We start from the raw sequence: 26,960 nt of genomic DNA on the forward strand, positions 1-26,960 counted from the left end.
ATTGCACATTGATTTCAGTCATGGTGACTCATCGAACGTATACTTGCTTGTGGTACCACTTGATGTTACCGATAACAAACATCCATTGTTTCTTATGTGTAGCATCATGGGGTACCATGTGTGATTATCTGTATGGTGAGTCTGTACTGAAGATAGCTTCACAGTAGCAGAAATTGATCTGCAATAAACAGATTAAAAATTTACGACTGATGCTGCCCTTCCTCCGATTTTGCATCACAAAAATGAGAGTTGTGTAGCATTTGCATCCCTTAGCCCAAATGTTCTTATATATCATAGGTGTGGCTAATGAATTCTTTTACCTTTTCCTCACCACAATTTCTCTCTCATTATTAACCAAAAATACCACTGAGGACTATATTTACAGTTATGTAAGTGAAAGAAAACCTGTGTCCCTTATTGTGTATATCAGTAGAAATGAACGATTTTTTTTTTTTTTTTTTTAATCTGTCCATTTACATTACACATACATACTCTGCAAGCCATTGCATGGTGCATAGCTGATGGTACCTTGTATCATTACTATTAATTTTCTTTCCTGTTCCACTCGCAAACTGAGCTTCTGTACATGACTAATCTCTCTTTTCTTATCTTTGTAGTCTTTACACAAAATGTACATTGGCATCAGTAGAAATACTCTGCAGTCATCTTCATGCAATCATCTTGAAATGCTGGATCTCTAAATTGTCTAAATAATTGTCTTCCCTTGTGGCATTACCAGTTGAGTTTATGAAGCATCTGCATAATACTCACTTGTTGATTGAATGTAGTGGTAACAAATCTAGCATCCTGCCTCTGAATTGTTTTGATGTCTTCTTTTAATCCAACTTGATGGGGATACCAAACTCTTGAGCAGTACTCAGTATTGGATTGCACTAGTGTTCAATATGTGGGCTCCTTTATAGATGAGTGACATTTTCCTTAAATTCTCCAAATAAACCAAAGTCAACCATTCACCTTCCCTACTACTGTCCTTAGGTGCTCCTTCTATTTCATATCGCTTTGCAACATTACACCTACATATTTAATTTATGTGACTGTGTCAAGCAGCAAACTTCTAAGCTTTGTTTGGACATTTTCCCTACTCATTTTCATTAACCTACATTTCTTTACATTTAGAGCAAGCTGCATTCAGCACATCAACTAGAAGTTTTATCTCGTCATCTTCTATCCTCAGTGTTAACAATGTGGAAAAGATGGTGTCATAATTACCATAAAGAAGGCATGTTAAGTTGCAGACAGGCTCAATTAAAAGACACTTATATAAAGCTTTCAGCCACAGCCTTCATGAGCATAAGAAAAACACACAACATTCAAGCCCACCTCATGCACACATGACCGCCAACTCCAGCACCTCGAACCTTCTGCAAGACGTTCACTTATGGAGGCCAATACAAGGAGACACACTTCTAAAAGCAAAGTAGACAGAACTGAAGTTTTTATTTTTTATTTTTTTTTTATTATTTATACATGTGATTGTGCCATCTCAGTTTATTATCTAACTGGATGCTCAGAAACTTTGCACTTTAAACCTCATCGCTGGCCATTATTTGCAATAATGTAAGTCATTTTTATTTCTTTGAAAGTGCATGAGTTAATAAGATTAAGGATTAAACTGTTGGCTTTTGGGGCCCTTTATCAATATACTTGTGTCATCAGTAAACAAACAACATAGTTTTTGAAGAGCCCTCCAGTGTTCCTGATAATCACTGATACTGAATGACAACAGGAGTGTGCCAAGTACTGAACCTGGCAGGACTCCAATTTTAATATTTCACAAATCTGAATTTGATTTAATTTGATAATGCAACTGTCATTTTTCTGTTGTCAAGATATGACTCCATCCAAGCAAGGAGTATATCTTTAATACTACAAAATTCTAATTTCCTTATTAAAATTTTATGACCTACATGATCAAAGGGCACAGAATATGCAAACAGAATAATTTTTCTTGTTTAATTTTACCAGAACTGAGTTGATGAGATAATGTATTACTTTCTCAGTGTTCATGGGAGCTAAACCGTGTTATCGAAAGGTTGTTCTGAAAGATGGTTTAGTATTCTGTTGTAATCTACTATCCCAATAATTTTTGAGAAGCTGGGAAGGAGAGAGACAAGCAAGTGACCTCCAATTATTGATCTACTGCCACTTTTATAAATAGGTGCTATTCTGTCACAAAATACACCTTAACTCATCAACTGATTACAAAATTAACTCAAGCAGGCAGTTATTAGTGATGTTTCAGCAGTTCTTTTGTACACAGTGCCCAGCATGGTTGTAATACTTTGATTGAAATAAAATCATTTCCATAAAAATTACTACTTTAGAGGGATTTTTTTAAATCCCTCTAACAGATGATTTACCTTGACTAGTCATTGATTTGAATTTAATATCATCTGTTTCACTATTACTGTCACCAGGGAGTTGAATATCACTTTCCTGTGCAATTTTTCAGTTTTAATGCATAATAATGCTCCATATTATCTCTTTTTACTTAGAGTTTTGAACTTTTTGTGCATGGAGTCCAGTGAAAGCACTGGAAATCACAGAGATTGGATAGACAGCACTCTGATTACACTGAATGTTCTGGAAATTAGTCATGCTTGTAACCTCTTACTGGAAAGATTTAGATATAGACCATGCCATGTGTGGCATGACCATACATTAGTCATGACCATGTGTGGTCACCCCACTCTGTTGAGTGACTCTTGAAGCTCTGCATTTGGATATTCAACAGAATACTTCATCCAGGGTTTGTCATATCACTCAACGAGTAATACATTATTCACATTTGTCTGAAGACTATGTATTAAGTTTGGGGAAAAAAAAGGAGAGAGAGAGGGAGAGAGAGAGAGAGAGAGAGAGAGAGAGAGAGAGAGAGAAAAGAAAGATACCCTCACTATAAGCAGTTGAGAACAAGGAAGATGTTAAGAGATGAGATACTGGCGGAAGTAAAGCTGTGAGGTAGCTCAGTTGGCAGAGCACTTGCCTGCAAAAGGCAAAGGTCCTGAGTTCGAGTCTTAGTCTGGTACAGTTTTAATGTGCCAGGAAGTTTCGTATCAGTGCACACTCCACTACAGAGTGAAAATTTCATTCTGGAAACATCCCCCAGGCTGTGGCTAAGCCATGTGTCCGCAATATCCTTTCTTTCAGGATTTCTAGTTCTGCAAGGTTCACAGAAGAATTTCTGTGAAGTTTGGAAAGTAAGAGATGAGGTACTGGTAGAAGTAAAGCTGTGAGGATGGGGCATGGGTCATGCTTGGGTAGCTCAGTTGGTAGAGCACTTTCCTGCGAAAGGCAAAGGTCCCATGTTCGAGTCTCGGTCCGGCACACAGTTTTAATCTGCCAGGAAGTTTCATATCAGTGCACACTCTGCTACAGAGTGAAAATCTCATTAAGGAAGATGTTTCCTAACAATGTAAGAATGTGCAGATAGAAGCAGTTGACTTTGGATTAAAACCTTTCAATAAATTCAGTTGGGAGCTGTGTACAAAAGAACAGCTGAAACACCAAATGAAATCATCATTTGCAGTGTAAATATTGTCAGACATAGTTGATGTACACTTTGCTCACTTTCTATCTCTTAATTTCAAATGGTATTGTGGCTAATGGAGAAAACAAAATGTACATTTCCACATATACTTGAAATAAGGTTACAGTTGTCCAAACATGAATACGTGCACAATGTAAAACGTGGAATAACTACAAAAATATAAATCAAAGAGCAACTATATCACTACAGCTTAAAACTGCCTCAGTATGAAATATTTATGGGCCACTGTAAATTTGTGAGGACAAAACATGAGAACTCCCTCCTTTAGTGCTAATGACACTGCAGATTGAATTTCACATGCTGTCCAACCCTCATGACTACTACTTTGTTGAAACTGTAGGGTGCATCACATGAGTCAATGGTTCTAACAGGGAGCAGGGTAGGAATCCTCAATGTCAGTCTTGGTGTCACAGTACCTGGCTCTCTGTGGTGCTCATGGGGCACGGGATAACCTCTTGTTGCTGACTCTTCTGTCTTCTCTGGTTTGTGTTCCATGGTCATTGTGATGTCTGTTGCATCCAGAAATGCTGGCTTGATCTGATTCAGTGCAACTGTGGTGGGTGTACCATTGATCATTATGCAGAAAGTATTGCTGGCCGTACTGACTATTGGATACGCTCCACAGTACGGGGGCTGGAATGGCTTACGCACTGTGTCATTGTGTAACACACATGCATGCACTTGTCTAGCTCTGCAAAAATGAATGAGTGTCTTTCCAATTGGTTTCTAGGAGTTGCCAGTCTCAACTGGTGTATATGTTGTCTTAATTAAGTGGCGAAGTCTGAGGTGGTGATTGTGTCATCTGCCATGCTGAGCAAAAACTCTCCAGGTAGGCACAAAATTTGTCCATAGACCAGTTCCACTGCTGTACTCTTCAGATCAGTTTTAAATTAAGTTCATAGACCTAAAAGCGCAACAGGGAGTGTGTCTGTCCATCTTGGTGTTGCATGACATCTAAGTGCTGCTTTCAACTGCTGATGAACATCCTCAACTATACCATTTGATGGGTGGTATGTCGTGGTGTATATGTACCTAATAATATGGCCAATGCTTTGAGGATGTAGGCTTCAAATTGCCATCCCTGATCAGTGCTAATTTTAAGCAGGACTCCATACCAGGCAATCCAGCCATGAAAAAATATTTATGCTACAGTGTCTGGCATGATGTCCTTCATTGGAAATGCCTCAGGCCATGTGGTGAACCTTTCTACCACTGTGAGAACATGTTGTTGTCAGTCAGGGCCACCAAATATGTGGGTACTGGAGAAAAATAGATATATGTTCTCATAGATACTTGATAACAGCTGAGAGTTGTACAGACATGAATGCATGCTCAATGTAGAACATTGAATGACAAACAGAAATGTAAATCAAAGAGCAACTATACCACTACAGCTTAAAACTTCCACTGCACAGAATGTTTATGCAACATTTTATATTTGTGAGGACAAAATGTCACAACAGGTCATTACAGTATCATATTCATCTAGGTAGAATAAAGCTTACCTGGTTTAATAGTGTGTAATACATATTATTTTTAACATAAATTCAAAACCTTTTTGCAGAAATGTGTTCAGAAAACTGAGTGCACTAAGTGCTGATTCTCAATATTTTTACACCTTGAGAAAATTCATCATAAGTTCTCTGTTTCAAACCAACAGCTCAAGTTCACAGAATCAATAACAGCAGCAAGAACAATGTTCATAATGACTTTAAGTCAAGCACTTTGATCCACAAAAGGTGTTCATTTTCTAGAAACACATGTTTTCAATAGTTTTCCAGCAGCCACAGAATTTTAGTTATTTATGATGTACAGTTTAAAAGAAGCCTAGAGGATTTACTTTTTAACCAACTCCTTCTACTCCAGTGTAGGATAATCATTTTTAACATCATGCCCAGTTGTGGAGTGTGATTAAACTTATTTAGCTCATGTGCTTACTTTCTTCTGCTCCCAAAAGCTCTTCATCTTCTCACTGTAGTTTTTCTTACATTCTTCTGTACATGTTCTCTTATATGTGAAACTTGGTTTAGCTTTTAACTGATGCTTGTCCATTAAAGTTTTGAATGCAATTCTGTCCTGTGAAATTTTGTTTATAATGCCTATTTCCTGAAGATCTTTTTCAATTTCAAGTATCCAGTTGTTTTTAATTTTCATCAAGAGGTCAAGGTAGGGAATCCATTTGGTTGGCCTCTGTAATTTTTTCTGAGAATATGCCCATAACGCATCAGTCTTCTTTTCCAAACAGTGCCTGAGATTTTCTCCAAATGTTGATATAGCTCATTAGACTTCCATCTCATCCAGATTTCCTCAACAAAACCAGACCAAAAATTTTCTTCACCACTTTTGTTTCTTCTTTTTCTGTGTCTACGTTGATGATCGACCTCCAATGATTACAGTCTCTGGTGCCTATAATAATTCAGGGTGGACTGCTATGATGCAATGTTTTCATTTTGCGTTAGAAGGTATTCATTTCTTATTGACCTACTCCATGTAGTTCTATAAGATTTGAGTCTACAAGCTTTTTGTAATTTAATGATTATTTCTTTGTTTGCTTCATGATTTAATCCAGAGGGTTCGATGATTTCGGTTATGTATTTAAATTTGGACACTTGAGATATTTCACCAAATTATGTGAACATGAAATGTTCTGGGTACCAAGGAGAACCTGCCATGTATTGTTTCTTTCACAAGTTTTCAGTTCACTTTCAGCTGTTAGTTCATAGAGTTTCTCAAGGAAATTAACTGCCCCTTCTCTGTCATTTGAATAGATGATAGAATATCTGTTTAAGCTGAATATTGTAAATGAATTTTAGTTTCACACATTCCGCCAATGGTTATTCCTTCTACTTCTTTTTCCCATGTCCTACTAACTTTATGATACAAGAGTGAGTGATAAGTGGGACAGTCCATCTCCCTGTCGGACCCTTGTTTTTGTATCGTCTTGGAATTTAACTTTTGAACTGCTGACTGTTAATGTTTGTTTAATCAACTGTCTAGTCTTTCTATCCACTTTAAACTCCTGTAATATATGAAGCAGTGTTCATCTGTCCATTGAATCATATGCTATTTTGAAGTCTACAAAGATGAACACAGTTCATCTGCCTTTGTGGATTTGTAAGACTGTCTTGAGATTGAGAATTTGTACCACACAGGATTTACCTTTCCTAAAACTTTGATATTTATCAGTTAAATAATTTGCTTATTTTTCAAGCTTTTTAAGTTTGATTTTTGAAAGAATTTTGTAAGTAACTGGCAGCAATGAAATCCCTCTGTAGTTATTTATATCATTTTTATCCCCTTTCTTGTGTAATGGGTGGATTATGGCAGTGTGCCCTTAGCAAACTTTAGGGATTGTTTCCTCCGTCCAAATACCTGTAAGAGCTTCATGAATTTTCTGGGTGATGTTTTCAATATGTGTTTGCCAAATTTCTGCTTCTATCCCATCCTTCCCTGGAGCATTATTCCTTTTAAGTTCTCATATTGCTTTGTCAACTTCTGTCATTGACACTTCTGATTCTGTGTTTGGCTCAGTTTTTTCAGGTATGAATTTGACTGTGGGAGATTCATAATTTAAAAGGTATTTACAGTAGTTTGCCTGGAGTTTACAGTTCTCTATATTATTTGTTTCCTAAGTCCCATCTGGTCACTAAAATAAGAGACTGGGTGCCTGATATATTGACTTTTTTTTTCTAAAAGTGCTGTAGAAACCTTTTGTGTTTTTTTCTGAAACTCTTGTTCTGTTCCTGCTAGTCTGGTTTTATCACAAGACATTTTACAGTGTGTGTGATACTGAAATCTGTTTCTTGACTGTGGTGAATTCGTGCCACTTTTGGGTGGTTTTATGGGAATTCCAGTCTTTTCAGATTGTAATTATTTGCTCTATGACCTTGTCACAAATATTGTTCCACTACCCATGTTTACATTTCTTTGGGGGTGGGGGGTGGGGGGAGGGGTAATACTTTGGGAAGAGTATCTTTAAGTTGTGACCAGCTGGAAGATTCTTGGCTGAGGATATTTGCATGGAAGATGTTAGAATTTTGTTTAAAAAATTCAGGATCATTTCATGGATTTCTTCTTAGTCTCATTCTGGTTCTGTTTGGCTGGAATTTAACTTTATTTTTAATGACAGATGGAGAGTAGAATCAATTACTCCTTTTGTTTACTTTTACATTCAAAATTTCTTTTTAATTTCTCTTTGAGATGGTTGTATGATCTTTTTGAAATTTTCCAGGATTATGATTTGGAGTTTTTTAAGTTTATTTCCTGTTAGGATGCCAGAAAATGTGTTAACATCAGTTTCAGTTCAAAGGCTTCACAAAGTTGATTATCCTGTCTCCATTTTCAACTAGTCCTTTGGGGAGCAGGTTCCAAACCTGCAGTTGTTCTGTATTTCTTTTCCTGGCTAATTTATGTGTTGATGTTTCCCATTAAAATTTTAATATAATGATGGATAATAATGGCTGTAATTTCTTCCAGTAATTCCCAGAATTCCTCCACTTATGTGGCTCTGTTAATTGTAGTTGTTTGTTGGTGCACGGATGTTGATTAAGCTTTGTTCACTGGTTTGACTGATAGGAATGGAATTCTTTCAGAAGGTGAAGTTAAGTTCAATATTGAATTTATATTATTGGTTTTGATTAGAAATCAGATTAAAAATTGCAGTGGTCCATTGAGTTCCAAGATTCCTGACTTGCCCCTGTAAACTCTCTAATTTGTGGAAGCAAAGTGGCACTTGTCTTTACATCTCATTTCTTGTAGTGATGAATTTGGATGCTAGATTTATCTGTCAGTTTCTTTAATTTTCTGGTTTAATTGCAATAATGTGATCTGAATAAGTAAGAAGTTAAGTTCCAGTCTCTTTAGATTAATGTCTACTATGCTGAACAGCTCTTCTCATGCTAGCCTACAATAGTGGGCCAGAAAAGGGCTAACTACCACCAAGATCTATTAATAGTAAATGACTAAGATGAGGGACAGTACTCATTTTGCACTAGGCTCTTTCCCTGGAGAAAGAGAAGAATACCATGCAAAATTCAAACATAAGTCCGTGTGCTAATTTAATTTCAACAGATTCCCTTTCAATATTATCACAACAGTCAGAGGAGAAGGCCAAAATCTTTGTGTTCTTGCTTTCTACATGATGGTCAGTATCAAGCCAGAGTTCTGCACTCACATATTTGCCCAGCTGTTGTAATTGTCTCTGGAACTCTTATGTTCCCACAGTGGTCTTCAACAGTTCTCATGATCTGACTAATTGTACTGTATTTTTTATTGGTCCTATTGTGTTCAAAAGCAGCTTATGCATAAACATTCAAAAAGTCAATTTATATGTACGGTATACAAGTGAAACATGAAAGTGATATATACCAAGCTGCAGTTGTAGAGGATCCTATAGACACCTGTGTTGAAGGCTTAACTCATCTTGCACAGAGCCTAAAGGAGCTGTTACCTTGGCGGGAGATTGGAACACACACTAAACACTACATTTTTCAAAATACTGTATAATCAGTTTTGTTAGAAATCTATGATGTGTGTTGCACTTCCAACTCACTGTTCAGAGGACAAGGAGAGTGAGAAATGGCTCCTAAGGTAACAGATTTTCTGCCCTATGCAGGAAGCATTAAAAAAAAAAGTGTCATGTCTTGCAAAAATAGAGTGTTTGGTGTGTGTGTGTGTTCTGGCTTCCCTGCAACATGAGGGCTTTTTTACATTCTGTGAAAGATGATCTGGACCTTTATAAGGCCAATCTCTTAAAACTATTGTTTGCCACCGACAGTCAGAACGTGGGAACTTCTGAAGACAGTTGTGTGGAGTATAAGCCTTGCATACCCTTAGAACAGCCAAGCAAACGGGCAGTTGCAGAACAGTGTCTACACTATCTTTACACTAGTTGTCAATGGAACATATGAACACAAAGATTTTGGCCCCACTTCTAACTTGTAGAACATAGTGAGAATCTATAGAAACTAAATTAGAAATTGGACTTATAAACTGGAGTGGAATGTTTTGTTTGAATTCTGCATGGGACCCTCTTGCTTCTTTAGTGAAATAGTATGGACACCAAGTGAATACCCCTCCTTTGTCTATTATTGATACATCTTGGCAGTAGTTATCTCTAGTAGACAGTGGTGCTGGTGTTGATTATGTGTAGCATGCCTTTCTGCACGGCCTCTTATATGTTCTTTGTTATACAGGTCCCTTCACTGTAGGTTGATATTGCAGGGTGGACTGTTGGTCATGCCTCGAAAATGACCTGGTGGCGGTCTGTAGAAATGTTTATTTATGCTTCATGAGTTCACGCAGCTGTGGTATCACAAGTTATTCATATATTGTGTGCACCAGGAAAAGCTTATTGTTCACATAACATCTGGGGTACTGTGTTGTTCTTGGCATACATAAATAATTGCCCAGTGGCTTTAAAAGCTGGTTCAGACACTGTAGTGCTTGCTGATGACACAAACATACTAATTAAGAGCCCAAACTGAGCAAACAGCTTGAGTCATAATCTGACAAAATCTTAACAGTATGAAGCTGTTGCTGTTGCTATCAACAGGAGCAAATGTTAACAGTAATGCACTAAATGAAACACTATGTGTAAAATTCTGTGGGGTCCAGCTGGATAACAAGTTAAAATAGCGTCAACACATAGATGAACTAATCAAGAAGCTCAGAACAGTGTATTTTGCTCTTAGACATAACTCTCAATGCGTTGACCTAAAGACTGGTGTTGGCTTATTTAACATTTTTCACTCTAAGATGTCCTATGAAATTATCTTCTGGAACAGTGCACCTAAACTAAATAGAGCATTTATTCAGCAGATGTGAACTGTTAGAATATTTTGTAAAGTAGTTAATCACACATTATGCAGAGGTCTCTTTAAAAACCTTTGAATTCTTACACTCACTTTGAAGTATGTTAACTCCTTAATGTTCCTTCTTTTCTTTTTGTGTAATAACAAAAATCAGTTTTAGCTAAATCTTGATTTGACAATCACAATACAAGACACAAAAACATTTTTGTTTGCCTCCTTGGTTAGGATTCAGAGTGGAGCTATGTACTGTTGTGCTAAGTTGTTCAGTAAGGTCCCATCTAACATAATATAGCAGAAAATTGAAAACCATAACCAGATCCAAGTAAAACTCAAAACATGTCCCATTATCCACTCTTTTCTCACTTTCATGTGATTATTTAGATTCAAGGACTGGAAATTCCTATTAGTTACAAGACAGTTAGCAGTGTTCATTGTAAAGTTACATGGCAAGTAGTTGTGTACTGTAAACAACCCACTGTTTTTACAGGTGTGGGTATCCATTTACTTTGAAAAATACCTGTGGTAACATGTAAATATTAAGCTACCAATTTGTAAGCAACAGCAGCTGTTTAATATAATTAAGGAAGCAGCAGCTTTTTGCAAAGAAGTGTCTTTAAGTCTATTTACTAGATTAGTTGAAATAATCAGAAACGGTTTTTAGTAGTATACTGATAGAAATTCACTGTGAATGAAATTTACAGATTAAGAATCTACAATTGTGTTGCCTTTAGTTAATGCATGGTATAATTTGTTCCACATCTCTGGAGACTATACTTCTGAATGAGATGTATGCAACATTATGAATGAAAGAATACAACTTGTGAACTGTTTTTGTTTTTGACAATTCTTGGCTACAATAGCCTTTGAATTACCTCATGTACTTTAGTACATACACATTTAAATGTTTTGGTAAGCTTTTTAATAATATGCAAATGAAAAAAAAACATAAATTTTTTACACAACATCAGTATATCAGTTAGTTTATAAATATCTATTATGTATTTTTGTTTTTCTAAGGTGTTCCACATCCTCAAGAATCTGCTCACTATGGGTCTATGGAAGAAACAGTGCATCTAATGTAATTTAATCCTGTTCATTGTTCACAAAGGAGCTCAGTACTCTGATAAAAAATTAAACTATTTTCAAGCACTGTCATAACAGTCCTTTGTGTAACTTAATTGAACATCTAAAATGTTGAAGCACATGTGCCTGTTTCACTCTTGTGAAAGAACACAACATAATAAGACCACATAGCTACACAAGAAAAGTTTCTTTCACTTTTTACATGCAGAAGCTTAGTATTTTACATAGCTGCTCACCCTAGAATATAAACTGTCTTAAGATATTTTGATAATATAATGTAAATGGGCAGATAAAAAAAAAAAAACATCCACTCACCAAGCAGCAGCAGGGGTGCACGTGCGCGCCCACACACACACACACACACACACACACACACACACACACACACACACACACAAGGTGAACTTTCACAAGCTTTCACAGCCAGTGGTTCCTCCTCCAGGCGGAAGAGTTGAAAGGGAAGGAAGAGAGGTGAAGGAGAAGGACTAGAGAGGTTTAGGGAAAGGGATACAGTTTAGAAAAGTCACCCAGAACCCTGGATCAGGGGAGACTTACCGAACGAGATGAAAAGGAAAGACTGATTGATTGAACAATCAGTCTTTCCTACTCATCCCATCTGGCAAGTCTCCCCTGACTCTGCTAAGTGACTTTTCTAAACTGTATCCCTTTCCCTAAACCTCAACAGTCATTTTGCTTCAGCCCTCTTCCTTCCCCTTCAACTCTTCCACCAAAAGAAGGAGCCACTGGCTCCGAAACCTTTTGAAAGTTCAATTCTTCTGTGTGTGTGTGTGTGTGTTTTTCCCTGCTGCCGCTTGGTGAGTAGATTTCTTTTTTATCTGTTCATTTACATTGTATTATCAATAACTGATTATTTTCATTGCTAAGATATTTTGAGTTTGAGAACCAGGGCTATATTTCGGGGGGGGGGGGGGGGGGGCTTATTAGACATAAGCAGATTTCTGAGGTCATCAGGATGTGATAGTAATGTTAGTAGTTCCTTGATGTGGGATGTACAGTGTATCAGAAAGTCTTTCTTTTTGTATAATCAGACTTGTTTCCTCTGGCTTGAGCTTCACGGGGTGTGGTGAACATTTATTTGCATCTGAGTGTGCATATGTGCACTGTATGCACATATCCGTTACTGATAGAATGGGATTGTCAGGATCAGTAAATAATGCCCTTGAATATCTGAAACTAGCCTTTACAAATAGTTTCAGGTACATGAATATGTCACTCACTTCACCAAAAGAAATAACTTCCATAATAAAATCTTTAAAAACAAAGCATTCTAGTGGTTACAATGAAATATTAACAAAGTTAATTAAGGCATGTTCTAGTGGGTTTAGTACAATTCTAAGATACTTGTGTAACCAGTCAATTATAACTGGGACATTTCCTGACTGGCTAAAATATGCAGATGTTAAGCCTCTATTCAGGAAAGGGGATAAAGAGATACCATAAAACTGCAGACCAATTTCACTTTTGCCAGCATTCTTAAAAATTTTAGAAAAAATAATGTACAGGCAGCTTCTCAACCATCTGACCACAAGTAACATATTATCAAGAACACAGTTTGGATTTCTGAAGAGTTCTGATATCAAGGCTATTTACACCTACAGTGAAAATGTACTTAATTCATTAAATAACAAATTACAAGCAGCAGGCATTTTCTGTGATTTGTCAAAGGCATTTGGCTGTGTGAAACACAACATCCTTTTAAATAAATTCTATGGTGTCACAGGCAGTGCTGCAAAATGGTTCAAGTCTTACCTCGCTAACAGGAAACAATGGGTGTCAGTGCAAGGAACTAGTAAATTAAGTCATCAGTCATCATCAGAATGGGAAGAAATTACATGTGGTGTCCCACAAGGATCCATCTTAGAGCCATTGCTTTTTCTTGTGTACATTAATGATCTCTCATCAATTACACTGCCAGAAGCAGAGTTTGTTTTGTTTGCAGATGACACAAGTATTGTAATAAATAGTATGTCGGGTGTAGTTCTAGAAAGATCTGCTAATGATATTTTCATAGATATTAATAAATGGTTTAAAGCCAACTCACTGGAATTAAGGTTTGAAAGGACTCACTATATGCAATTCAGAACCTGTAAGAGGTTTCCACCCAGCATATGCATGAGATATGAAGAAGAGCAGATAGAAGAGGTTGACAGTCTTAAATTCCAGGGTTTACAACTTGATAATAAATTCAGTTGGGAGGAGCACACCACAGAACTGCAGAAACACCTTAATAAATCTGTATTTGCAATTCAAGTGTTAGCTGACATAGGTGACATAAAAATGAAAAAGCTTGCATACTTTGCCTACTTTCATTCCATAATGTTATATGGTATAATATTTTGGAGTAACTCTTCAAGTGAAACAAAAGTTTTCAGAGTCCAAAAGCGTGTAATATGTATTATTTGTGGAGTAAATTCACAGACGTCCTGTAGAAACCTCTTCAAAGAACTGGGTATGCTAACTACAGCCTCTCAGTATATTTACTCCTTAATGAAATTTGTCCTAAATAATATATCTCTTTTTTCCAACAAACAGCTCAGTTCATACACACAATACCAGGAACAAAAATGATCTGCACAAGGACTTAAAAGCACTTACTTTAGTTCAAAAAGGGGTCCACTACTCAGGAACACTCATCTTCAATAATTTGCCAGCAAACATAAAAAATTTAGTTACAAATAAAGGTCAGTTTAAAAGGAGCCTGAAAGTCTTACTAGTGGCCAACTCCTTCTACTCCATTGACGAATTTTTTTAATAGAAACAAATGATGTATTGTATATATTCATCCTATTAGTATTGTTATTTCAGCTTAAATAAATAAATATTGACACGTTCCACATCCACGAGGACCTCCTCTGCACAGATCTATGGAATGAAAAACTAATCCAATCTAATCTAATCTAATCTCCATTGCTGAAATTTTTCATATCATCATCACATGATAATAACAGATTGAAGGTGTATTCTTTGAAAAATTTGTCAAAATAATCACTGAAGTCTAAACGATTAAAAATGTGTTCATAGAGTGTAGTATTTCAAATTCATACTACTTATTAATTTCTGTGCTAAGAGTTTTTAAATAAGTTTGCATCTTATACCACAGTTGACAATTTTGACACGTCAAGCAGATGCAGGAATTATGCAAGGGAATAATAATAAATCTTGACAGTTAATAATCTGTTGTAATAATAAAATCTATTGACTGGTAAGCTAGACAGTCAATTGCTCCATTGATGCAATCTATAGGAGCACAAAAAAAGGTAGAATGAATGAAAAAACTGTACATGAAAACTCTTGAGATGATGGTCATTAAAATTTCAAAGATGTTAATAAACTGCTTTAAGACTGAAAGTCACTGACTGGTTTGCTAAACAGTCCATTACCATAGAAAGAGTGAAACAAGAAGGCAAGAATAATGGAAGTTGAATTAACCAGTAACTGAAATCCATTGGACACGGAAAGAAATGTAAGTCGAGGAAGGAAACAGGTTGAATGGTGCTAACGAGTACAGTGACAAGGCAATAAACTAAAGGTAGTGGCTCAGTAAGGGGTAATCACAGAAGAGAACAGATGTTCATAAAGGATATTAAAAGAGGTAAAAAGGTAACTGAAGATGAAAAAGGAGAAAAAAGGTAAAAAGCAATGTTAAAAGATAATTATGACATATTAGACACTGAAGCAAACTATACAGACAAAGAACTGGGAAGGATGAGTATAATATCATTACAGGTATAAACTGTAGGACAATTCCATTTTTTTCAAAATGTTGATATTCTGATGTTACAATGTAACAGAGAATCTGAAGGTAGTAAGCAAGTTTCTTGTTATCATAATGTATTGGTAATCACTATACAAGAATCCATAGCAATGAAAGAATACAATAGGTCAAATTGAGAGTCAAAGTATGACCTCTGCCCTCTGCAGGCAGTTTTCTACTAGCTGAATGATCAAAGAATGCTGGTAACAGAATTATCCTTTGAATATAAAAAACATAATGTTTTATGTATTTTGTATTTACATCACCTGTTACACAGTTTTCACATTCTGTGATATGTCAATATGAAGGTTACTTCCTTTTATTTAAAATATAACACAATGGATTAATGAACAGAGTTTCTTATGTTATGTATATTACATTATGTTGTAGGCAACTGGGGATGCACTATTTAGTCTCCCAGCTTTTGAGACTTCACAACTGTGGTCAGATAAATTTCCTACTTACCTGTACAGTTTTGAACACAAAGGGAAGCAGAAAGGTGGACCTGAGTTTCTCACTGGTCTTCCATTAGTCCAACAGACACTGACACCAGCTCCCAATGAAGGTATGTACAGTTATTTTACTTGCTAGAATTTAAAGCTCTTTACGTTGTACAAATTGGAGAAGGAGCCATAAGTTAAGATAGTGATGCAAACAATATCAAACTCTTCTTCAGTAAAATAATACTTGAATGCCTTGCTGTGCTGGTACTGAAAACAGCTGAAAGCAAGGGGAATCTACAGCCGTAATTTATCCCAAGGGCATGCAGCTTTACTGTATGGTTAAATGACAATGGCATTCTCTTGGGTAAAATATTCTGGAGGTAAAATAGTCCCCCATTCTGATCTCCGGACAGGTACTACTCCAGAGGACATCGTTATCAGGTGAAAGAAAACTGGTGTTTTATGGATGGAGTGTGAAATGTCAAATCTCTTAATCAGGTGGGTAGGTTAGAAAATTTAAAAAGGAAAATGGATAGGTTAAAGTTAGATATAGTGGGATTAGGGAAGTGTGATGGCAGGAGGAACAAAACTTCTGGTCAGGTGAATACAGGGTTATAAATACAAAATCAAATAGGGGTAATGCAGGAGTTGGTTTAATAACAAATAAAAAAAATAGGAACATGGCTAGACTACTGTGAACAGCATGTTGTTGTTGTTGTTGTTGTTGTTGTTGTTGTGGTCTTCAGTCCTGAGACTGGTTTGATGCAGCTCTCCATGCTACTCTATCCTGTGCAAGCTTCTTCATCTCCCAGTACCTACTGAAACCTACATCCTTCTGAATCTGCTTAGTGTATTCATCCCTTGGTCTCCCTCTACGATTTTTACCCTCCAAGCTGCCCTCCAATACTAAATTGGTGATTCCTTGATGCCTCAGAACATGTCCTACCAACCGATCCCTTCTCTTCTCCCCAATCCTATTCAATACTTCCTCATTAGTTATGTGATCTACCCATCTAATCTTCAGCATTCTTCTGTAGCACCACATTTCGAAAGCTTCTATTCTCTTCTTGTCCAAACTATTTATCGTCCATGTTTCACTTCCATACATGGCTACACTCCATACAAATACTATCAGAAATGACTTCCTGACACTTAAATCTATACTCGATGTTAACAAATTTCTCTTCTTCAGAAACGCTTTCCTCGCCATTGCCAGTCTACATTTTATATCCTCTCTACTTCGACCATCATCAGTTATTTTGCTCCCCAAATAGCAAAACTCCTTTACTACTTTAAGTGTCTCATTTCCTAATCTAATTCCCTCAGCATCACCCGACTTAATTCGACTACATTCCATTATCCTCGTTTTGCTTTTGTTGATGTTCATCTTATATCCTTCTTTCAAGACGCTATCCATTCCGTTCAATTGCAATCTGGTTTCTGTACAAATTGTAAATAGCCTTTCGCTCCCTGTATTTTACCCCCACCACCTTCAGAATTTGAAAGAGAGTATTCCAGCCAACATTGTCAAAAGCTTTCTCTAAGTCTACAAATGCTAGAAACGTAGGTTTGCCTTTCCTTAATCTTTCTTCTAAGATAAGTCGTAAGGTCAGTATTGCCTCACGTGTTCCAGTATTTCTACGAAATCCAAACTGATCTTCCCCGAGGTCGGCTTCTACCAGTTTTTCCATTCGTCTGTAAAGAATTCATGTTAGTATTTTGCAGCAGTGACTTATTAAACTGATAGTTCGGTAATTTTCACATCTGTCGACACCTGCTTTCTTTGGGATTGGAATTATTATATTCTTCTTGAAGTCTGAGGGTATTTCGCCTGTTTCATACATCTTGCTCACCAGATGGTAGAGTTTTGTCAGGACTGGCTCTCCCACGGCCGTCAGTAGTTCCAGTGGAATGTTGTCTACTCCGGGGGCCTTGTTTCGACTCAGGTCTTTCAGTGCTCTGTCAAACTCTTCACGCAGTATTGTATCTCCCATTTCATCTTCATCTACATCCTCTTCCATTTCCATAATATTGTCCTCAAGTACATCGCCCTTGTATAGACCCTCTATATACTCCTTCCACCTTTCTGCTTTCCCTTCTTTGCTTAGAACTGTGTTTCCATCTGAGCTCTTGATGTTCATACAAGTGGTTCTCTTATCTCCAAAGGTCTCTTTAATTTTCCTGTAGGCAGTATCTATCTTACCTCTAGTGAGATAAGCCTCTACATCCTTACATTTGTCCTCTATCCATCCCTGCTTAGCCATTTTGCACTTCCTGTCGATCTCATTTTTGAGACGTTTGTATTCCTTTTTGCTTGCTTCATTTACTGCATTTTTATATTTTCTCCTTTCATCAATTAAATTCAATATTTCTTCTGTTACCCAAGGATTTCTACTAGCCCTTGTCTTTTTACGTACTTGATCCTCTGCTGCCTTCACTACTTCATCCCTCAAAGCTACCCATTCTTCTTCTACTGTATTTCTTTCCCCCATTCCTGTCAATTGTTTCCTTATGCTCTCCCTGAAACTCTGTACAACCTCTGGTTCTTGCAGTTTATCCAGGTCCCATCTCCTTAAGTTCCCACCTTTTTGCAGTTTCTTCAGTTTTAATCTACAGGTCATAACCAATAGATTGTGGTCAGAGTCCACATCTGCCCCTGGAAATGTCTTACAATTTAAAACCTGGTTCCTAAATCTCTGTCTTACCATTATATAATCTATCTGATACCTTTTAGTATCTCCAGGGTTCTTCGATGTATACAACCTTCTTTCATGATTCTTAAACCAAGTGTTAGCTATGATTAAGTTATGCTCTGTGCAAAATTCTACCAGACGGCTTCCTCTATCATTTCTCTCCCCCACTCCATATTCACCCACTACGTTTCCTTCTCTCCCTTTTCCTACTCTCGAATTCCAGTCACCCATGACTATTAAATTTTCATCACCCTTCACTATCTGAATAATTTCTTTTATCTCATCATACATTTCTTCAATTTCTTCGTCATCTGCAGAGCTAGTTGGTATATAAACTTGTACTACTGTAGTAGGTGTGGGCTTCATCTCTATCTTGGCCACAATAATGTGTTCACTATGCTGTTTGTAGTAGCTTACCCGCATTCCTATTTTCCTATTCATTATTAAACCTACTCCTGCATTACCCCTATTTGATTTTGTATTTATAACCCTGTAATCACCTGACCAAAAGTCTTGTTCCTCCTGCCACCGAACTTCACTAATTCCCACTATATCTAACTTTAACCTATCCATTTTCCTTTTTACATTTTCTAACCTACCTGCCCAATTAAGTGATCTGACATTCCACGCTCCGATCCGTAGAACGCCAGTTTTCTTTCTCCTGAGAACGACATCCACTTGAGTAGTCCCCGCCCGGAGATCCGAATGGGGGACTATTTTACCTCCGGAATATTTTACCCCAGAGGACGCCATCATCATTTAATCATACAGTAAAGCTGCATCCGCTCGGGAAAATTACGGCCGTAGTTTCCCCTTGCTTTCAGACGTTCGCAGTACCAGCACAGCAAGGCCGTTTTGATTATTGTTACAAGGCCAGATCAGTCAATCATCCAGACTGTTGCCCTTGCAACTACTGAAAAGGCTGCTGCCCCTCTTCAGGAACCACACGTTTGTCTGGCCTCTCAACAGATACCCCTCCGTTGTGGTTGCACCTACGAGACGGCTATCTGTATCGCTGAGGCACGCACTGAGGCACAGCATAGTGAATACATTATTGTAGCCAAGATAGACTTGAAACCCATGCCTACCACAGTAGTACAAGTTCATTTGTCAACTAGCTCTGCAGGTGATGACGAGATTGAAGAAATGTATGATGCCATAAAAGAAATTATTCAGATAGTTAAGAGAGACGAAAATTTAATAGTCATGTGGGACTGTAATTCAATAGTAGGAAAAGGAAGAGAAGGAAAAGTAGTAGGTGAATGTGGATCGGGGGTAAGGAATGAAAGAGAAAGCCACCTGGTAGAGTTTTGCACAGAGAATAACCTAATCATAGCCAACACTTCGTTTAAGAATTATGAAAGAAGATTGTATATGTGGAATAGTCCTGGAGACACTGGAAGGTTCCAGATAGATTATATAATGCTAATACAGAGATTTAGGAACCAGGTTTTAAATTGTAAGACATTTCCAGGAGCAGTTGTGGACTCTGACCACAATCTACTGGTTATGAACTGTAGATTAAAACTGAAGAAACTGCAAAATGGTAGTAATTTAAAGAGATGGAACCTGGATAAACTGAAAGAACCAGAGGTTGTAGAGAGTTTCAGAGAGAGCATTATGGAATGATTGACAAGAACAGGGGAAAGAAATACAGTAGGAGAAGAATAGGTAGCTTTAAGAGATTAAATAGTGAAGGCAGTAGAGGATAAAGTACATAAAAAGGCAAGGGCTAGTAGAAATTTTTGGGTAACAAAAGAGATATTGAATTTAACTGATGAAAGGAGAAAACATAAAAATCCAATAAATGAAGCAGGCAAAAAGGACTAGAAATGTCTAAAAAATGAGATGAACAGGTAATGCAAAATGGCTAAGCAGGGATGACTAGAGGACAAATGCAAGGATGAAGATGCATGTATCACTAGGGGTAAGATATATATTGCCTACAGGAAAAGTAAAGAGACCTTTGGAGAAAAGAGAACCACCTGTATGAATATCAAGAGCTTGGATGGAAAACAAGTCCTAAGCAAAGAAGGGAAAGCAGAAAGGTGGAAGGAGTATACAGAGGATCTATACAAGGCAATGTATTTGAGGGTGATACTATGGAAATGGAATGGATGTAGATGAAGATGAAATGGGAGGTATGATACTGCATGAAGAATTTGATGGAGCAATTAAAGAGCTAAGTCAAAACAAGGGTCCGGGAGTAGACAACATTCCATTAGAACTACTGATAGCCTCGGGAGAGCCAGCCCTGACAAAACTCTACCCTCTGGTGAGCAAGATGTATGAGACAGACGAAATACCCTCAGATTTCAAGAGGAATATAATAATTCCAATCGCAAAGAAAGCAGATGTTGACAGGTGTGATAATTACCAAACTATCAGTTTAATAACTCATGGCTGCAAAATACTAACATGAATCCTTTACAGACAAATGGAAAAACTGGTGGAAGCTGACCTTAGGGAAGATCAGTTTGGATTCCTTAGAAATTTTGGAACACGCGAGGCAGTACTGACCCTACGACTTACCTTAGAAGATAGATTAAGGAAAGGCAAACCTATTTTTCTAGCATTTGCAGACTTAGATAAAGCTTTTGACAATGTTGACTGGAATACTCTCTTTCAAATTCTGAAGTGTCAGGGTAAAAAACAGGGAGCAAAACACTGTTTACAATTTGTACTGAAACCAGATGGCAGTTATTAGAGTCGAGGGGCTTGAAAGGGAGTGAGACAGGATTGTAGCCTATCCCTGATGTTATTCAATCTGTATATTGAGCAAGCAGTAAAGGAATCAAAAGAAAAATTTGGAGTAGGAATTAAAATCCACGGAGAAGAAACAAAAACTTTGAGATTTGCTGATAACACTGTATGTTTGTTAGACAGCAAAGGACTTGGATCAGCTGCTGAACAGAATGGACACAGTGCCTTGAAAGGAGGATATAAGATGAACATCAAAAAGAGTAAAAAGAGGATAATGGAATCTAGTTGAATTAAATTAGGTGATGCTGGGAGAATTAGATTAGGAAATGAGACACTTAAAGTAGTAGATAAGTTTTGCTATTTGGGGAGCGAAAAAAAACTGATGATGGTCCAAGAAGAGAGGATATAAAATGTAGACTGGCTATGGCACAGAAAGTGTTTCTGATGAAGAGAAATTTGTTAACATCGAGTACAGATTTAAGTGTCAGGAAGTTCTTTCTAAAAGTATTTGTATGCAGTGTAGCCATATATGGAAATGAAACATGGACGATAAATATTTCAGACAAGAAGAGAACAGAAGCTTTTGAAATGTGGTGCTATGGAAGAATGCTGAAGATTTGATGGATAGTTCATAAAGCTAATGAGGTACTGAATAGAAATGGGGAGAGAAGAAATTTGTGACACAACGTGACTAGAAGAAGGGATTGGTTGATAGGACACATTCTGAGGCATCAAGGGATCACCAATTTAGTACTGGAGAGAAGCTTGGAGGATAAAAATTGTAGAGGGAGACCAAGAGATGAATGCAATAAGCAGATTCAGAAGGATGTAGGTTGCAGTAGTTACATGGAGATGAACAAGCTTGCACAGGATAGAGTAGCATGGAGAGCGGGACTGAAGACCACAACAACAACAACAACAACAGCAACAACAATACTTGAATGAAAAGATCAGATTTTATTAATTCTAATGATAGTAGTGGCTTAAAAACTTTTCAATGTTTAAGTGTGTTGACTGCTCAGCTTTTATAATGTTTACTCACTCAGTAAGCAAGACAGAACATATATGAATTGAAAATGGCACTGAGGCAAAAGATCATTCTGTGCACTGCCTTATCTTGATTTTTTTAGAAATATTTTCTTTAGGCCTAATAACATTATTTTTATAGCTATCATCAGCGTATTCAGATCTCCATATTTCCTTGTAGAAACATTGGTACATTTATGAATTACATTTACTTCTAGTATAATATCTTTATTTCTCTTAGTTTATATGCACCATATTCAGAGTCATTGGACATATATGACTGCTCTGTTAGTATAAATTCATTACTACTTGATGTAACTACAGTTGTTTTGGGTCACTTTCAAGAATGATAATGAAATTTTGATTTTACCATTTTGGCCTGTGCATATGTCACAGTACAACTATTAAATGTGTTTAGTGACTCATTTTTCCATGCTTTGTTGGACATAGTGCAATCTCTTGTGATTGCCCATGTGCTGCACTCTTCTTCTATATGCACCCCACTTAAGTTGATCCATTATGTATAACTATTAAAAAAATGTTGTGCCCTCAACATATCCCAGAAAAATTTAATTTTGAGAATAATTGAATCATCAACAAATCTGAGGAATTCGGTAAAAGTTTCTCCAACTTAAACTTTGTATCAAATTAATCAGCAACATTTTTGTATACACTCTTGTATTTCCTCAACTCTTTCTGTGACAATTTGCGTACCATTCACAAAGATTGTGTGATATCTTTATTATGCAATAAAAATGCATCTCTGCACTTATGACCTATTGAATTGGGGGCACCTCCATAGTAGTATGTTGGCCTTATTTGAGTGGAGACTCATTGTAGCATATATTCTGACACCAATGGCACTGGAATCCATGAATAGTCAACTGCCATCCATTGATCATAGAAACAGGTTGGAGCAGGTTCAAAGATGCACACATCTCAACAAATGGTGTCCCATATGTGTTCAGTAGGGTTGATTAAGAGCAACACACACAATTTCTGTCTCTGGAATGTTCCTCAAATCATTCTAACACAATACAGAAGGAATGGAGTGATCCATCACCTTGCAAAAGGTACAGGCTGCCTGTAGGGTGCTGTACATGAACAAATAGATGCATGTGATTGGACAGAAGCTCCCTGTATAGTCTGCCGGTGAAAACTGATGGCAGACGCAACAAGGATCTCACTATATCCCATATAAACCTGTCCAACATCAAAATATATCCAGCAATTGTCTGAATGATGGTCTGTTGGGAATCAGAATGCATGGTTATTAATAACAAAAATAATCAGTTTTTGACAGTATAATGTAATTGGATAGATAAAAAGATCTATTCACTAAGTGGCAGCAGGCGAACACACACACATAAAAGAAGATTCCATTTTTGCAAGCTTTAGGAGTCAGTGGCTGCTTCCTCGAGCAGAAGGGTTGAAGGGAGAGGAAGTGGGGTAAAGGAAAAGGACTGCAGGGGTTTATGAAAAGGGATAGATTTTGGAAAAGTTGCACAGAACTGCAGGCCAGGGAGACTTACTGCATTGGATGAGAAGGAAAGACTTGATTGCTGGGGACTGCACCAGATGAGATTTGAAAACCTGAAAGCTTAAATGTGGAAGTCAGGTTAATATGCAAGACAGAGATTAACGCTAAAACACCATGCACAAGTTAATAAGACTGGAAAGCTAAGTGCATTGTCCATAACAGAGGTGGGAGGGAGACGGCAAAGAACAGACAGGTCAGAAAATGAAAGAGGTAGAAAACTAAAACAGAGTGAGGGAAGGAATAGTTACTATGAAAAAATGATGAGATGGAAGAAATTAACGTAAATTAAGGCCAGGTGGATAACAAGAACTGAGGACATGTTGTAGTGCTAGTTTCCACCTGTGGAGTTCTGAGAAAGTGCTTTCTGGGTGAAGAATCAAGGTAGCATACGTGGTGAAATAGGTATTGAGATCACAGCTTTCATATTGTAGAACATGCTCTGCAATTGGATATTGTGTGTTGCTGGTATATATCCTCTGTCTATGCCCATTCATCCTAACTGATAACTTAGTTGTAGTCATGCTGATGTAAAAGGCTGAACAGTGTTTACATAACAGCCTCCGACACATGATATGCTATGTCTGTAATTTACAAGACATATCCAGTTTCTCTCTCTCTCTCTCTCTCTCTCTCTCTCTCTCTCACACACACACACACACACACACACACACACACACACACACGTACAAGATATCACTTCAAATGCCTATTAAATATGGAACAGATAACATTCATGATTCCTACAAAGTTTCCTGGTACGTACTGTTTAAATCATTTCAGTCATATGTAAGTGATGATATTCAGTTCTCTGAATTTTATGCATATCCCTACTCAGTGACCCATAAACAAACTTGCTTCTATGTCAGACCAGTCATCCAGTTTTAGATACTTAGTGCTAAACATGCAAAGCCGGAGGGGTCCCCAGTTAGCAGTAACTAATATCAGTAGACATACTGAAAGCAAACAAATGAGGGCTTTGACACACATTGGTTAGAAAGTGTAAACTTTGAAGTACCACAACAGCACCATTTAAAAAATTAAAGCAATGCCAGGAGGTAGTTATGATGTTATGTTTGATACTGGAAGCAAAACTAAAGAAAAACTGAGACACTTTAAAAGGGTTTGTTGACCTAGAAAAAGCATGTAACAAGTTAAAGTGGTGCAAGATATTTGAAATCTGTACAAAAAAAGGAACATACTGTAAGGAAAGATGAGTAATGTACACCAAGAGGAAGCAATAAAGCTGCAAATGCTCAGATTATAAAAGGGCATAAGGCAAGGATGCTGTATTTCTCCTCCAGTATTCAACTGGTATATATAAGAAGCATTGACAGAAATAAAGGAAAGTCCCAGAAGTGGGATAAAGTACAGAGTGAACAGATATCAGCGATGACCTTATCCTATGTGAAAATGGGAAGAAGTACTGGACCTACTTAATGGAATGAACAGTCTACTGAACATAGGATAGAGGTTGTGAATAAGCCAAATAAAGACAAAAGTATTGAGGAGCAGCAGAAATGAGGTTAATGATAAAACATCAATATTTGGGACCATATGGTAGATGAAATTAATGAATTCTGGTACCTTGGAAGCAAAATAATGCATTGCAGATGAAGCAAGGTGATTAAAAGAAGACTAGCACAGTAGAGAGAACACTCCTCACCAAAAGAAATCAATTAGTATCAAATGTAGGCCATAACATGAGAGAGAAATTTCTTAGTATGTACATCTAGAGCTCAGCATTATATGTAAATGGACCAAAAGGTTTGAGCGTGGTGGTACAGAAAGATTGTGAATATTATGTCGACTGATAAGATAAGAAATGAGAGGTTCTCTGCAGAATCAGTGAGGAAAGAAGAGACAGGACGGCAGAACATGTGTAAAGACATCAGGGCTTCCATTGCAGTTGAGGGAGCCGTAAAAGGAAACAATTGAAGGGTAGATAGAGATTGGAATACTGTATAAAAGGAAAATTCTACCAATAAATCTAATAAATATGAGACAGGATTGCTCTTCAGTACTTATCTTCAGGAGGTGGTATGATTACTACTGTCAATAGGCATAAAAGTGAAAGAGATTACATTATCCTTGCTCAGAGAAGGAAGGAAGTAAAATTGGGTTTAACATTCCACCAACATCGAGATCATTAGAGACGGAGAACAAGCTTGGATTGTGACAGGGATGGGGAAGGAAAATGGCCATGCTCTTTCAAAGGAACCACCCTGGCATTTGCCTGAAGCAATTTAGGGAAATTACAGAAAACCGAAATCTGGGCAGTTGGACAGGGGTTTCAACTGTTGTCCTCCTTAATGGGAGTCCAGTGTGATAACCACTGCACCACCTCATCCGGTCCTTCCTCAGAGGGAAGAGATGGATGTATTGGGGAAAGTTAACAAGGAAAGGCTGTTGTGAGGATGATGGTAGCTACAGTTTGTGACAGTAACTGAATATGAATCCCTTGTTTGGTAGAATATTTCCAGAAGATAGTTTTGCCAGATAACTATAGACAGTTACAACAGTTAATGGAAAAACAAAATATTGCAGCTATGACAGCACAAAAGGGTAAAAAGTAAAAATCAAATGTCCATTCAGTCTTTTTTAACAAAATTTCCAAAAACTATTAAATAAAAAAAATAAGAGTTTGTCGTGATGCTACAGGAACTAGAAACCTCAAAAGTTATTTCAACATAACTATATGTTGTACAGTAAAGAACTTGAATTATATGTCATATAAATTGAACAGATACACCTAGATATACAGTTGCAGTAATACGTTTCCGTACATGTAATACAAGGAAATGTTGAGTAGCTGTGTACACACAACTGGAATAAAGTCCCAGATTCTAGATCTAAATAAGAACTGCACTGAATGATTCTTTGAGTGCTATGCCTCAGTAATAGACTTGGAGACACACAAGAGACAATTCTAATTATGTACAGACTCCTAACACAGATGAGTAAATAAATAAATAAATAAATAAATCACAACACCAAAAAATAATTAATCTAAAGTAATGAAATTTCAGGACTACATTTGACTAGGTAACATATTTAAGTGATTAACATTGCAAGATGACAGGTTAATGTAAGTGTGAGATAGGGCATTGCAAATGTGAAATGATGGTACCATTGTTACCATTAGAACTGTTAACCTGTTGGAAAAAATCGCCTGGAATTGTGTCCATGAATGGCAGCTCAACAGGTCAAATCACCAGATTGACATACAGATTTGCAGTCAAAAAGCATGGGATAATCATGAGAGTGCTCCTGCTGTCATATGAAATTGCACCCCAGACCATAACTCCAGGTGTAGG

At 37.1% G+C, this 26,960-nt stretch overlaps 1 protein-coding gene across 1 annotated transcript in view; it reads left to right on the plus strand.

Annotated features, from left to right (window-relative positions):
• LOC126161929 (carboxylesterase 4A) overlaps positions 1-26,960 on the plus strand; it is a 159,334-nt gene that overhangs the window by 108,764 nt on the left and 23,610 nt on the right. The window contains exon 9 of the mRNA XM_049918103.1: positions 15,632-15,806. Coding sequence (XP_049774060.1) covers positions 15,632-15,806 — 175 coding nt within the window. The remainder of the gene's footprint in view (positions 1-15,631; positions 15,807-26,960) is intronic.

This window comes from Schistocerca cancellata, chromosome 2 (genome assembly GCF_023864275.1).
Source record: "Schistocerca cancellata isolate TAMUIC-IGC-003103 chromosome 2, iqSchCanc2.1, whole genome shotgun sequence".
In the NCBI taxonomy this organism is placed as follows: domain Eukaryota; kingdom Metazoa; phylum Arthropoda; class Insecta; order Orthoptera; family Acrididae; genus Schistocerca; species Schistocerca cancellata.